Raw genomic sequence first — 16,473 nt, 5'->3', positions numbered from 1 at the left:
AGAATTGACTGGAGATGGTGAAGAGAAACTGAAGGAGCTGCAGCGAGCATGCATCTGTTTCCATCTTTTTTCTGACATCCATTGAGCCTGTTTCTCTACACTTACATCCTTGTTGAACAACTGATTCTCTGTGAAATCCGTGTTCCATTCTCAATTTTTCTTCATTACCTACCTTCTTTTTCTCCGTCACCTTGACCATCTGTGATGAGGCCCTTAATCCACCCTTCTTTCTTGTAGTTGCACCTCAAATATTCTTTTTCCTTCACCAAAATTCGTATTTCTCCACCGCACCACTCACTTTTTTATTCTCTATTTCCTCCTTCCTAAAACCACGAAAACTTCCTGCTGATTCCACATCTCAGTGCTGAAATTTCACATTCTTCATACAGTCTTCCAGCCTCTTGTGTCTTTAGCCCTAGTCCATTTTTCGTCCAATTTTTCGTTATTTCCATCTTACATAGCTCAATCGTCTCGAATACCCTTAGAGCTACATTTCCAGTTCTTCCTCACAACTTGAACTTCCATCCATCAAGTAATGATCAGATATACCTCCATCTGCTTACCTTCCCATATTTAAATCATCATCTTGCTTTACCTTCTACTCGGAACTAATAAATGATATAAAAAAAACTTTTCCTAATCATTTTATCGTTTTCAGTTTACTTGTGTATCCTTCTTTTTGGGATATAGCGATTTAGAATTTGATTTTCTAGTAATAGCCGTGCCAAAGTTTTAATTGTTAATTCCCTACCTAAATGAAATAAACCATAGTGAGAAAACTGATAAATGATTAATGATGTACGCATACCAAAATTCCATTTAATATCCAAATACAGATATACTCAATCAGTGAAAGTATGAAAATTTATGATTTGTTTACTTGGAGGAATATTTAAATTGCTTATTCAATTTCCACATCTACCAATTAGTACCCAAAGTTAGCATTAAATTCCAATTGGGAAAGCAGTAGGAATGAATACACGTACTTCAGATGAGTACAAGTACTTCAGGACTAATTCGATGAGGTTTTAGCAGTGAAAGACTGCTGTTGAAAAACTAATATTATAGGAAAACTCAGCTTTCCACAAGGCATCGAGGAAAGCATTTAAGTAGTATTGCAAGAAAAGAAGGAAACCATTAATTCCTGCGCTGAATATTTATTGGCTCTGCTCGCGGTTCAGTCTGAAATTGTGTTTGTCAAAGATGGGAAACCTCGTCTTTCTTCAAGGGAGGAGAGGAACTTGGGGAAATATGATAGGTATCGTAACTGATCTCGATACTAATAAGCATTAATGTACATCTAGCATACATTCTCCCAAGTACACATCTGAATATGCAGAACGTGTGTAGATATAAATGCATGCACACAAAACACATATATATCGGTATACAAGCCTTGACATACGTATTATACAGTATATATATATAAATTTATATATATGTATATATGTATATATATATTTATATATGTATGTATATGTGTGTATGTATATATACATATATATATGTATGTATGTATATATATATTATGTATTTGTATATATATATATTTATATATGTATATATATATGTATATATACATATATATATATGTATGTATATATATATTATATATATATATATATATATATATATATATATATATATATATATATATATATATATATATATATATATGTGTGTGTGTGTGTGTGTGTGTGTGTGTGTGTGTAGAATTGGTCACTTTTTACCAGACACGTATGCGTAATTGTAATAACCACAGTGGCCTCTTGGCTTCTCGATTTCTTCGCACTTTTTGGATAGCTTTGTCATTACAAAGCCGTATGTCGAAATGGAAAGAATATTAAGCAATTCTGACGTCCGTAGCAGGATTCGAACCCGCATCATGAGTATCAGGATGAGGTCCTATTACCTACCTGACCACGAGAAGGATAAAAGTCGTTTGATGCTCTTACATACATATTGAAGTCAAATTCAGATACGTTTTTTATATAGAATTTGTCTTAAGATTGTCCTAGAGTTATGCATAAAGATTTATTATCATTTTACTTTATCACATAATTCTTTTTCATTTCCTTGCCAGATTCCAAACCGGTCCTTCAATACAGGTTTATAGAGCAGACCATCCAACCGGGCCCTTCAGTGTCCCTGAAGTGCTCTGCTGTAGCAAATCCAACGCCTTCCATCACTTGGACGCTGGATGGGATGCCCATCCCCCAATCGGACAGGTAAATCTTCCCATCTCCGTTTTAGGCCTGGTTAACCTTTTAATTAATTACATTCTTTAACATTATTGCATAAGTCCGGTTAGATGTTTATAGCTTATCTCTTTTACGTGATCACGTTGAATGCTTCTCATTTATTATATGTAATTCTGGATTTGTTTCATATAAGTAATGCCCACTTTGCGCCAATGATTTTTTTTTATTTCATTTCGGCGATCTTCGTCAGTTAGTGTGCTGAAAAGGTTCCATTTTATTTTTGTTGCTCCCGTCAAGATTTACGACGAAATGCACAGATTTTGTCCTGTAGACATACTCCATACCTAGAGTTCATTTCATTTGATTGGTTTTACCATTTTACTTTCTTCGCTCAGTTCATTTGTCATTTGGATCATACACAATTTACGCTTTCTCATTCTCTTTTTAATCCATATATCAATTTGTAAAGTATTTAGAATATTCAAGATAGGCATGGGTTAGCATCCTCATCTCCGATATTTCCCTAGAACGGAAATGCCCGACCCTTCTGGTGCAAGCAGAGGAGACGGAGAAGAGGAGGTACTCTTTATCCGACCGGGCTGAAACTGTTTGTTAGATTAAACACATATTCATCCTTCCCCGTCATCACAAAGGGTAGCATTAGTTTTACTATATCTTTTGAATAGTTACAGCTTCTTGATTATAGTATATTTTCGCGCTCAAAACAAAATGAAGTAATGCAGAAAAATGATTGTTTACAGCATAAAATGTTCAGTAGTAATTGCCTCTAAAGATGATCGACTTATACTTGACTAACATAAAAGGGCTGTCACTGAAATGTCTCGATATATTTCAGATTCAAAGTTATCGGGATTTAAAAATATCCGGAATTATTACATGATATATTCACACCCTCATCCAAAGTAAGTTAGTTTATATCTTGTCAAAATAGTAAATTCAATAGAGGAAAACAATGTAAACAAAACGGTTCATGTTTTACCATTCAAAATTTATGTATAACCGGGAATTCAAAACAGTTTCCAGAACTGGAGTAGTTTCGCTGGCCAGGAATAGGAATTTACGCAGTTTCCAGAAATGGATGCCATTTTAACGTCATATTTTAAATCTATACCCGAGGCGATCACAAAATAAAACGTAAATGATTTCATATATTTATCTGCAAGGTCACTGATTGTTGAAGACTCGCTTGTGTTTTTTCCTGATATTCGATTTGTATTTTTAGAAAGGTAACACTTAAAGGTTTCTAGTTCACACATAATCCTCACGTTGGTATTAGTAATAAATATTTAAAGCAGTGTGTATGTATAGTACATGAAAGCTCTTTTTCCTTTTTCATTTCCTTGTTCCATTGTCACTTCAGCGTCACACCGATCATCAACATAGCCATACATACAAGAAATGTTCTTAATTAGAATAACTTAACCGCCGGGATTGAAGGAGAAGTAGCGAAGTGGTTTGAGTGAGCGGAAGTGGAGAGAGGGAAGAGGGCTTGCGAGTCCTTCGTCAAACGGAGTGTGAAGAAGAAAGCCCGCGTCGCCGCCTGCAGGCTATTTGCGTTTACGTAGGATCGATACGTCTACGTCTTCCTGGTCTTCCATTCCTTCTTATTGTATTTGTCTTTCTCCCCACTCTTCCCGCTATTCACATTTTTTCAAAAGCCTATACGAGTATATATATATATATATATATATATATATATATATATATATATATATATATATATATATATATATATATATATATATATATATATATATCCCAACAGACTGCCGCCATGAAGTTAATTTCTTGGCTAAAAGAATATTCCGCGCGATGGCGGTCAGGGGGAAAACGCTTTGTGTTCATTTGGAATTGTAATATCAAACTTAGGCCAGAGGCCAAGCGCTGGGACCTACGAGGTCATTCACCATTGAAAATAATGATGAAAAACCTGTTAGGCAAGTGTGTAGAGTAAGATGGAAGAATGCAATATTAATGGAGGGATAGTAAAAGGAGTGAGAGGGGTAGCGGCAAAGGGCCGAAGGGACGCTGCAAAGAAGCTCGACTAATGCCTGTAGTGCAACCCTGAGGTGCACTGACGGAACAGCATCCCCCCACCCCTCCCACGGGGTTGTCTCTAGTTGGGATTCTTAAAACGACATGTCACCAGACTTTTTTTTTCCCACGAGTGGCTTTCCACGTTTGGATCCGTCGTGTTTCTGCCTACCAGACTCTGTTGACATATTTTCTGAACATTTTGGAAAACAGAGGCCCATATCTAGAGCGTATTTCAGCTCGTTCCAAAACGTCTGAGAGGCAACCGGACATGAATATATCTTTTTTTTATTATTATTATTTAGCTATCATCTTCTCAAGTACATTTGAAGCCCTTAGTAAGCGTTTACATAAAATTTCATCGATTTTTGTTGTTGGTGTTTAACGGGTAGATCACGCTAAACCTTTTCAAACAATAAAGTTATCACTTTCTTATCTCTCCCGATTTCTGCCTACACAGATTAAGAAAAACTTCGCTTTGAAACCTGCTATCAAGCGCCGACAAATGAGGAAAGGGTATTGTAAATTTGAAACGAAACCAGATATCGCGGAAGAATAGAATATCGAATATGTTCCTTCCAGTAATGTGTTGTTTGATTAATTTAGATATCTGTGGCTCTGTCCTAAACAATTCTTTAGTGTCTCTTAAAAGTCCTAATAAAACAAAGAATCTGGCAAATTTATAATGTGGATGACCTGCAGCCAAGGACAGAGCCACAGATATCTAATTTAATCAAACAACACATTATTGGAAGGAACATATTCGATATTCTATTCTTCCGCGATATCTGAATTCGTTTCAAATTTACAATACCCTTTCCTCATTTTTCTTAATTTGTCGGCGCTTTATTGTTTGAAAAGGTTTAGCGTGATCTACCAGTTAAACACCAACAACAAAAATCACGGTGTGATAAAATTTCATATATATTATATATATATATATATATATATATATATATATATATATATATATATATATATATATGAAATTTTTATCACACCAGAAAAATGTCGCTTAATATAAATTCACGATAAAAATTTGTGTAAAAATTTCCCATTTAAGTCGATTGTCGTTTTTATGTTTTGACTTTGCCTTTGTATATTTTTCTGTAATTTTTATTGTCAATGCTTTTGTTTTTTAATTCTAGAACCCCTGATGATGTAATCATGGATTATGAAACGTTGGGAATAAACATGTAATCAAATGACTATTCAAAGTATTCATGTCCGATGAAATATATATATATATATATATATATATATATATATATATATATATATATATATATATATATATATATATACGCTATATATATATATATATATATATAGATATATATATATATATATATATATATATATATATATATTCTTTTTAAGTTTTGAATTTCATCAGACTGATACATACCAAATCGTAACATGAAATGCAATTTCGAAAAAAGATAATAATAATCACCTTATTATGTTGCTAACGTGCTCTCAGGAACTTTATTTTGCGTGAGAGAAAGTTTAAAGGTAAATCTTAAATAATACTTTATTATCACTTAAGAGGTTAAACCGAATTCATTCAGGGGCTAAATAAATTTACTGTGGAGGTTTCATGAGGTGTTTAGACCAGTGGTTCTCAAGCCAATTTTAATCACGCCCCTCTAAGAGCTGGTCCTTCCCTCCAATCTATGTTCCCAGATAAAGAGGAAAATAAAATAAAAAAAGAGAGAAGGGGTTTCTGAGGGATTGGGAGAGAAAATATTCTACAAAATAATGGTAAGCCTAGCCTAAAGAATGGCAGACTATAGGAAAGTAACGTTAAAAGATACTTTTTATTTTTCTTATAAACTTCTGAATATTAGTTCCTCACTCTTGTTAAGAAAATAACGAATATAACTCTAGAATTTTTTAAATTTTCCCTAGGCCTCGCGCCTCCCCTGGAAATTGCCGACGTCCCCCTAGGGGGGCGCGATCCCCAGGTTGAGAACCACTGGTTTAGACCTTTCAATTCTTGAGAAAGTTTTTAGTTGCACTTCTTTCCCCAGCCAATTTGATACAGCTCTGCTTAGCACACCTAAGCACGAAGTGACTTAACCGGAGGGTACTCGGAGCAGTTCCCTTGGTTATAGAGGCGTTTGTTTATTCCAGACAATTGCCGCCAGCAGTTGCGTCCTCTAGAGAATCTCGTTTCCTGAATATTTTATTGATGTTTTAATGCTATAAGGTATCTCAGTTTCTTTTTCTTATATGAAACAACGGTACTCTATTTTCACAAATCTCTATATAATTTTGTTAATTATAAAGGCAAGACACCAGTATGGACTGAAAAATCAGCTGCTTCCACTTTCCCTTGTGTATTTTTATCTATACAAAAATATATTACTTGGTTTTGTGTTTATCAATAGAGAAAGAGAAGGACGCAACTCTGGTCTGCTTTTTGATTGCCCTCCGACCAAAAAAAAAAATTAATAAATAAATAAAAACGAAAAAGTAAATGAAACAAGAATGTAGGGCAGATTAGGACTGCAATATTGTATGAAGTAGAGAATTCTGTTATAACATCATCTCTTCATACTATTCCCATCTCTTCTAATCCTCTTGTGCCGCCTTCGTCCCTTCGTCGGTCTCCTCCTTTGCCTGAAGGGTGGTCGTGGGGGCGCAAGAGGGAAGCCGGGGGGAGGTGGTGGGACACGTCAACATCTCCCACACAAGAGCTGAAGACGGCGGCAGATACCAGTGCACAGCCTCCAACGTCGCTGGCTCCGTTTACCATAGAGCGAGGCTTAACATTTACGGTGAGTATTCCTGTTCGAAGACCTTCGTTGATGCTCTTCTTTTTTTACATCAACAAGCAATCATGTATGCAAACGGTATTTGCATTCAGATTTACAACTGTCGATTGCGTTAACTTGAGGAACGACATCATTGTGCTTCCTTTGCTAGAATACTGTTCTCCGGTGTGGATGTCTGCTTCTGCCGGAGAAGTACCTCTTTTAGATAGAGTTGTTCGTGGTGGTAGGTTTCTGTTTCCTAATATTAGCAGTTATGACTTAGATCATCGAAAGATGGTCTCTTGTTTGTCACTTTTTCATAAGTTGTCTTTCAACAGAGATCTTTCACATTCACAATTGATCCCTGATCTCCTTTACTTGCCGAGAGCAACCAGATTCGCTGAACAGCAGCACCAGTATGCAGTAAATGTGCCTCGCTGTCGAACTTCTCAGTTCCAGAGAGGCTGTTCCACAATCCTCTGTGGAACAGCCTCCAGAGGATGTCGCCCAATTGGAACTTCAGAAGTTCAAGCGAAGATGCAATGCATTACTACCCTAATACTATTCTCCTTGCATTTGAATACATTTTTATCTATTTATTAATTTATTAATTAATTATTCTTTTTTAATAAGTGGGATCTCTTCTTTGTGTATTTCCCTTTACCTCCTCATATTCTTCCTAATGAACACCATATTCTTTGGAAGCTTGAATTTCAGGTCAATGACCCCTGTGGGCTTGTTCCAGATGAATAGGTTTTATCTTATGAATAATAATAGTAAGGAAAATATTTACCTCTACTATGATTGTTAACTATAATTTGCTAATCACCGTTCAGTTCAGCGACTTTTCATTTCCACCGGTAAAATGTAGAATCCTCCTCCATCTTCGGATTGATCTGATTCCTATAACCTCATTCATTTCAAGAGACGATTCATTTCCTTTGGGTTTCTGACTGTTTTTCCTCTTCCATCCTTTTCCTTCATCCAGGTTAGGGCATTCAGTCGACCTTTTATTTAAAAGTAATTGACCTCAGACTGAACAAAGCTTCCAAGTTACTGCCGTTTATTTCTTGTAGTGATTCCGTAATAACTTTTGACTACCTACGGTTTTTATAGGCTATCCCTCACTTGGTAAACAGGGAACCCTTGAGCAAGACAATCGACTATATTCTTGAATTGGCTTTGACGAATATATATACATATATATATATATATATATATATATATATATATATATATATATACATATTTATATATATTATATATATATATATATATATATATATATATATATATATATATATATATATATATATATATATATATATATAACACAACAGGCATTTAGCATATTGATTAGTTAATAAAGCCAGATATCTAGGTGAGTGAAAAGGAAAAATGATTCAGGAAACTAAAAAAAGTGGCTCACAGTGGAGAAGCAACTAATGAGGTAAATTCATTTGCTTTTCAGCCCATTAAGAGCTCTACTTTTGAAGCCCAAAGCTGAAAGACCTTTTTTATGACCTATTTAAAAGCTGAAATCATTTAAGCGGTGCTATAAGTGAAACTTACTCATGCAATATGGATTTTTGGTTCAGTCCAGTGTTAAATTTCATCCAATAACACGATGGGAAATCTAATTTTAATTTCTCGTAGAATATTAATTGTTAGAGCCAGCTCTCTTTGGAGTTTTGAGAATGTGAAAACTCTTCGTTAATCGCATTTTCTACAAGTAGGCTAATATGCATTTCTTTACAAAGGTCTTCCTGTAGGGCGCCCCTTGGCCACTGTGACGGCTGTAGCTGGACAACCGCTGGAGTTGAGCTGCCCTGTGGCTGGTTATCCTTTCCACTCATTTACTTGGAATAAAGGTAAGAAATATGTTGTCTCTGTCTCTGTCTCTCATATATATATATATATATATATATATATATATATATATATATATATATATATATATATATATATATATACATGCATACATACACACACACACACTTACACACACACACACACACACACACACACACACACATATATATATATATATATATATATATATATATATATATATATATATATATATGTATAGCTATGATTGTTTCTCAGAATATAAAAGTGAACATTGCAGAACAATAGTAGCCACACTGATAAGGAGAACGATTAGGTACAACAAGAGCAAAGTAAACACACTTCCACACCAAACCCCCACCCTGCCTCCCCTCCCCCCTCAAAAACAATCACACAATACATTAAGAAAAACCGAAAGGCAAAACCCATCATTACTCAGAGTTGTTTTCTTGTTTATAATTTCCATGTTCTCTAAAATTCTGAGGGGATAACGTATCACATATGTTTATCTAACATCTGTTTTGTTATTGTCATGGAATGAATTGCCATTTTGATGCACCAATTCTTCTTCAGTATCGGCAGTTTCTCTTTTTAGAATATATGTAAAAAAAGAGGGTTGCATCAAAACTGTTATAAAGCCGTACCTGCTAAAAACAAGTGAAAAATTCGCCGAAGTTTCTTCGGCGCGGTCGAGTTTTCTGTACAGCGTATAATCAAGGACACAGAAAATAGATCTATCTTTCTGTGGTCTCGGTATAATGCTGTATTAGCCGCGGCCCATGAAACTTGAACCATGGCCCGGTGGTGGCCTATCGTATATCGTTGCCAGAAGCAGGTTCGTGGTGAAGTTTAACCTTAAATAGAGGGCTGCAATTTGGTATGTTTGATGATTGTAGGGCGGATGATCAAACACCAATTTGCAGCCCTCTGGCCTCAGCAGTTTTTAAGATCTGAGGGCGGATAGAAAATAGTGTGGACAGAATAAAGTGCGGACCAACAGACAAAGCCGGCGCAGTAATTTTCTTTGACACACATTACGCGATGAATTGTATAGTCTGGAAAGATCTGAATGTAAAGGATTCGCAAACTATGAAAGATCTGATGCAGTGTGAACAGTGGACTGAATGAAAGATGAGGTTACGACAGAGATCAGGGATATAGCAAGTGCAAGTGACGTCATTATTTTCAAGTGCTTCCCTTAGTAGGAAGAAAATGTCCTTTTGTGCAACTACTGTATGGTCGGTAGTTTATTGCACAGGATATTCCAAGTGTTTCGTTGATGCTTTAGATGTGAAGGAATCTACATATTTACTTGAACCTCTCTCTCTCTCTCTCTCTCTCTCTCTCTCTCTCTCTCTCTCTCTCTCTCTCTCTCTCTCTAAAAAGCTAAGTAAATGATAATAAAAACTCGAAAGAGAGAAAACAAAAATGAAAAGAGAGGAGTCAAAGTATATATGTGACCGATGAAAATATTTCAGAATTTCTATGTCACCTTTTCCATGCAAAAAGGACGTATATACTGAATTTTCATCACTTCCTGCAGCGATGAAAACGACGAAATAACTCCGACAAAATATCTGAGCTTGATGACCTTCCAAACGGGGGAAAAAGTTCCCCGAACATTCTGAGTAAAGCCGATGGTTATGCATTATTTAGAATGACACAGCGGAACCGGAGTATTTTCGTGCTCTGTTTTTTCACACATACAGAGAGAGAGAGAGAGAGAGAGAGAGAGAGAGAGAGAGAGAGAGAGAGAGAGAGAGAAATTTCCTTTATAGAAGAGAAAATCGTATTTAAATGTTGGAGTTGTTCGAGTAGGTCTGGAGGTGAAAAGGAGAGGATTTTGTCACGGTTTTTTACACTGTGTTAGAAATAGGAAGGATCGTGTAGATTATTCTTTTGAACTTTTAATTGTTGGTAAATAATCTAATTCTTCTTACATACATACACATGCAATATAATACGACACTCTCAAGTTGTGCACACGTGCGTAAGAAATATAGATATAAATATGTATTAAGCATATGAACAGAGGTGTCTGTGCTCTGTTTGTAAACGTAAATAAGCAAAGAGATTCCCTATTTTATCGTCCATCACGTACTTAATCTATTCCGTAACCGAATTCAAGAACATGAGCGTACATCACTTCTCTCACCATGAATAAATTCCTATCTGTTAATGACAGTGAAATGTGATGGACTGCAATGATTCCATGGTAATTATGATAAAGAAACTGTGTGAGAAAGAATCAAAAGACAGAAGATTGTAGAAGCAGGTTGACTGAGCGAAGGGAACCAACAAAGGAGCGATAGTTGAAAACACACCACAACCTCTGAAGTGGTCCGTCACACCTGTCTTGGTAGAGAATGAACTTCCTGAAATATTTAGCCTCTGTGATACGTCCAGGTGTTGCTTGCTTTTTGGCCTGATACCGAGGTGGTGTAGCATCTTTTTCAAAAATCTGTAAGTTATCAGTTGTTTGTTTATAAAATGATTCTAGCAAAGCTTTGTTATTTCCAGTCCTTTAGGTTATTTTGCAACCTGTTTAATGAAGTTTCATTTTGGTCAGATGTCGGTCAATCCTTATATATAAGATACTTTATCCTGTGTGTGAATATACAAACGATGGAACATCATAAAAGAAGATAACGTATTTTACTCGTAAGTATGACTGTGATGCAAATATCACTGCCTTAAGACCAGATAACAAGTTCCACAAAAACTCCTATTCACACAAGGATGTAAGTACTTTGCTGTGTTTTCATTTGCCCAAAATCCTTGACCTTTTTGTAAGATTAATTATTAGGAACTTTTAAGAGATTTATCTTGACAAGATATCATGCTTAAATGAGATTTTTTTATAAAGTAGTAATAAGAATTTATTGTAAATGTCACTAGGTTAAAAAGTCACCTTTATTACAAAAACTACTTTTAGTTTTACAAGTATGCAAGGAAGAACAGAAGGGCAACACGATGAGAAATAGACACGCTCTGGTGCTTTCGCAATGGCATTGCTTAGAGGCGTTCAGTGTGTTTGACTTTTTTAACAGCGGTGGAATTTATTCATCTCTATGAGAGCGGTATCAGTTTTATGAGTGCAGCAGGTTGAAGTGGTTATGAAAAATTCAGCACTCGCTTGAATAAATTACGGTTAGTCATCCAGGTGGCAGACCTCTACATAGGCCTAGTGTAACTATTAGATTAAGCCAGTACTGGGTTTTTAACCTCCCACCTCGGAAAGGCAACGGTGAATTTTTAGTTCCTCTGCACTGTTGAACAGAGCGTGGGAAGTGATGCCTTCCTTTAGATATCCCGAAGGACGTCCGTCGCTCCCACAATGGCATGACGTCTCGAGACAGTTAACTAAGTCATCTTTGCATCCGGCCAGAAGAAAGGGTCTTAAGATTCTGGGTGCTGAGACTTCATTATACAGTAATTAATTTGGGAATTATTCCAAGGAGCTCAGGGAATTGACGTCACTGAGAATGTTTGGTGTCTTGTGGACACGTGTTTGTCAAAATCAGTAGTGATATGCAAGTGATATATAAGCATGATATGAGTAACGGAGAATACCCAAAAAATAAGAAATGCGGAGGGAAAAAAGAAAGAAAATTGCGGCAACATCGATATTTTGCTTCATATAACTACTTGGTTATTTTGCTGCGACTAAGTGACTTAAAAAACACACATTTGCTCTCACAAATCTTTCATGACATAGGGCAAAGTCGAGCGCATGATAGCCTGTGCAATAATATTACTACAATGCTACTTCAGATTCGAGGGTAAAAAGTTTGATGTTCAAAGACGGATACGAAGAAGAGTGGCAACATCCAGGTTTTCATCTGGGGTTCGAAAGGTGAAGGATGCAAAGACATAGTAGGTTGAGATGATGACTTTTATTGAAATATACAACTGTTTAGCTGGTCCGCTGGTATAGTGGCTAGTGTCTTGGCATGCCACTCAGATGTTGCGGGTTCGCGTTTCCCCAGGGCGATGAAAGATCATTGGCTCCGCATCATGATCAGATACTGCCGCAGCGTGGGGTTTGTGGTGAGAGGTTGAAACCAACATTCTTTGGGAGCTTGAATTTCAAGTCAATGGCTCCTGCGTACTTGTTCCATGTGAATAGGTTTCATCTACAGAAATAATAATAATAATAATAATAATAATAATAATAATAATAATAATAATAATAATAATAATAATAATAATAAACATTATTGGCAGAGTAACCCGACTCATATCAGAAATTGCTTAATGAAGCCAAAAAATCCTGTATTGCTACTGGAAATTATTTGAAAAAAGACCCAACCATATCTGTCATTAGAGGCTGTTATCGATTCTGAAATCTGGAGAACTACCTTAATCCTTCCATACTTTGAATGAATATGACATTCGATGAGGAAACTGTTGATGCATCGCAATATTCTATGCAAATGCTCTGAGATCATTAGCCGGTTTATCTTCAAAAACTCCTACGCTTCTTCATGAATTCTTCTGAGAGAATTTGTTTTATAACTCCTAGTCAAATCCTTTTACGCGAGAACAGTTTACACGACCAAACCTTCCAAGAAAATTAACATTTAGCACTGCATTGGCTCTGGCTGAGGCTAAGGGGCTTTTTGTGATGTCTCATGGGCCGTTATGACATACAGTGCTCCCTCCCCTCTTAGCGATAGGCCTTTGGATGCTAAAAGAATTGTGTCGCGTAAGTGACAGCATACATCCTCTCATTATACACATATATATATACATATATATATATATATATATATATATATATATATATATATATATATATATATATATATATATATATATATATATATGTGTATATATAATATATATATATATATATATATATATATATATATATATATATATATATATATATATATATATATATATATATATATATATATATATATAATATATATATGTAATTGGTAATATACAGAGTATATGAACATGAGAAAAGTAAAACAACTAAATTTAAGATCTTTTGCATTCACTCTAAAGCATTTTCAAGCCAACTACAAAAGATTACAATGGATACTTAGTTTTACAGGCGACAGCTGAGATTGAAAGGTATGTAACCACCATTTTAATTCATACCACGGTCATTACATTTGCGATATATGCCTGGGATTAACTCAGGTACTGGATAAAACAGGAGGCAAGGGTAATAGCTACGATTACTGAGATTCCCTAGTTTCTCTTTTCAATCTCTTTTGAAAATTTTGTCCGGAATGGGATCAAGAGTGTATAAACTCTGTTTAAGTTTTACATCACATCGTTATTCCCACGGTGGAAGTTTTATATACATACATATATATATATATATATATATATATATATATATATATATATATATATATATATATATATATATATATATATATATATATATATATATATTAAATATATACATATATACTGTATATGGTGTGTGTGTATAGACATATATAAATATATATGAATGATAATTTTGGCACACAGTGAACTGTCTATACTCATATAAATACATATATGAATGATAATATATATATATATATATATATATATATATATATATATATATATATATATATATATATATATATATATATATATATATATATATATATATATATATATATATATATGTGTGTGTGTGTGTGTGTGTGTATGTCTGTGCGTGCGTGTGCGTGTTTATATACATGTGGTTATGCACATCATCGTCTTCAGCACCGGGTGACGTCAAAGGTCTCTGAAATTTCGTCACCCATGTCATTTCTGTACCGTGTATTTCATAAATATTCAGTCATCTCCAGCTTCCCTTCTCGTAGTTTTCGTCCAGGTAGTTCTCAATGAGCTGTAGCTAAAATACTTTTCCGCTTGAAATACTTTTTTGATATTCTGAGTATAAGCAAGAGCTTAGTTATCGAGAGCTGATAGGGAGTTTTGTGAAGTGTTCATGACATTTTCCTTGCCTTTCATCTACCTTATCTTTTTACCAGTAAAGGTTGAGTCTTCAGTTACTCGCAGGTGTGCCGTGAATTATTCACTGACGCTTTGTGTCTGTTTCCTTTATTTGGTGACTTCTGTTTTGCTCCTGTGTTTTACAGGCCTTCAATAATGTCAAATATTTCATTTCTCGTTTTGAGTCTGAGCGATTCCTTTTTCTGTTACGTTACAGTGCAGTTTACGTTAGGATGCGTAGAAGAAGGATGAAGGAATAAGGAAAAGATCAGGGAAAGTGATCGAGAAAATAAAATCCACTCGTAGTTTCCCACAAAAGTGTTGAAAGAATAAACTTTCAAAAGACGGACGAAAAGAATATTTCAAAAGGTGTTTCGTAGCTTTTTTCCAGCTTGCAATCTTACTGTTTATTTGAAAAGTAATTATGAATAAGTGCCTATTTATTTAACACCATTTATTTGTTTAAAAGTATGCAACTGAATATGAAATAAACTCAGGTAATGACAGGGTAGGCTCAGAGATGAACAAGAAGAAAGTCACTACGCATGTACTGTAGGTTCATCCCTCTGGTAATTTTTGAGGACCGTTTAGTATTTAGTCATCCAGAGCATCGCTCGAAACTGTCACTTTCCTGTACAAATCTTGTAGGCCGAAGACAAATGAGAATTACCTCCTTATTTATGTTTTGTTTTCGTTCCTTATGTGATAAAAGGTTGGTGTTAAATACAGTATTTAATCCCGAAATATGCTCCAACCAACTCATCGAAATATGAACTCAGAGACCCGCAAAGTTTTCTTTCTTATCTTTCTTTGAAAGCTCGGCTGAAAACCCTTACGGGCAGAGTCAACAGACTATAAACTCAAGAGGGCTCCAAAGGGAAATCAGCCTTCAGAGAGACAAGTTCTGTTAAATAAAGAAATCTGAGGGAACAGAAAGTAAAACAGTCACGTGAATTCAGGAGACGTCTGATGCTTTTCGTGGAATTGTCCTCACCGTAAAAACTGGAAGATCCTCCTGTAAATCAAATAATTTACTTGCTATTCGCCTTATTTTTCTTCCAACTAGATGGGGAGACCATCGACGAGAGTATGGGGCTCAGAGTCGATGCCGATGGGACGCTGATCCTGGAGCGAGTGAGGCATTCGACAGACGCTGGAGTCTACACCTGCACCGCCTCCACCAAGCAGGGTCGGGCAGCCACTGGCTCAGCTCAGGTCTCTGTCTTGGGTAAGTGGCCGAGTTTAAATGACCTAAAGATTGATTGCCAATGAAGAGATACATTGTTTTATCTATACTATTGTTTTGTTGTATTTCTGAAAAAATCCATTATGTTATTCACAATGTCTTACACATACTGATGTAAAAATTTTGCAAATACTGGGAAAGCTGTGGTTATACTACTTGCCTTGCGGGAAGGAAATGTTTTCTAAGCCATCAGCTATGCATGCTTTATATTCGCTACAACGATGCTATTTAGAAAAACAGTAAAAACACACACACACATATATATATAATATATTTATATATATATATATATATATATATATATATATATATATATATATATATATATATATATATATATATATATATATATATATATATATATATATATATATATATATATATATATATATATATATAT

General features: G+C 35.1%; 1 protein-coding gene across 1 annotated transcript in view; it reads left to right on the top strand.

The window, feature by feature from the left end:
- The window catches only part of LOC136849670 (cell adhesion molecule Dscam2-like), a 262,609-nt gene that overhangs the window by 161,257 nt on the left and 84,879 nt on the right, over positions 1-16,473 (top strand). The window contains 4 exon segments of the mRNA XM_067122999.1: positions 2,084-2,228; positions 6,888-7,039; positions 8,776-8,886; positions 15,894-16,055. Of these exon segments, the coding sequence (XP_066979100.1) occupies positions 2,084-2,228; positions 6,888-7,039; positions 8,776-8,886; positions 15,894-16,055 (570 nt within the window).

The sequence above is a fragment of the Macrobrachium rosenbergii genome, chromosome 21, assembly GCF_040412425.1.
Source record: "Macrobrachium rosenbergii isolate ZJJX-2024 chromosome 21, ASM4041242v1, whole genome shotgun sequence".
NCBI lineage: Eukaryota > Metazoa > Arthropoda > Malacostraca > Decapoda > Palaemonidae > Macrobrachium > Macrobrachium rosenbergii.
This window is presented reverse-complemented; position numbering and strand designations above follow the sequence as displayed.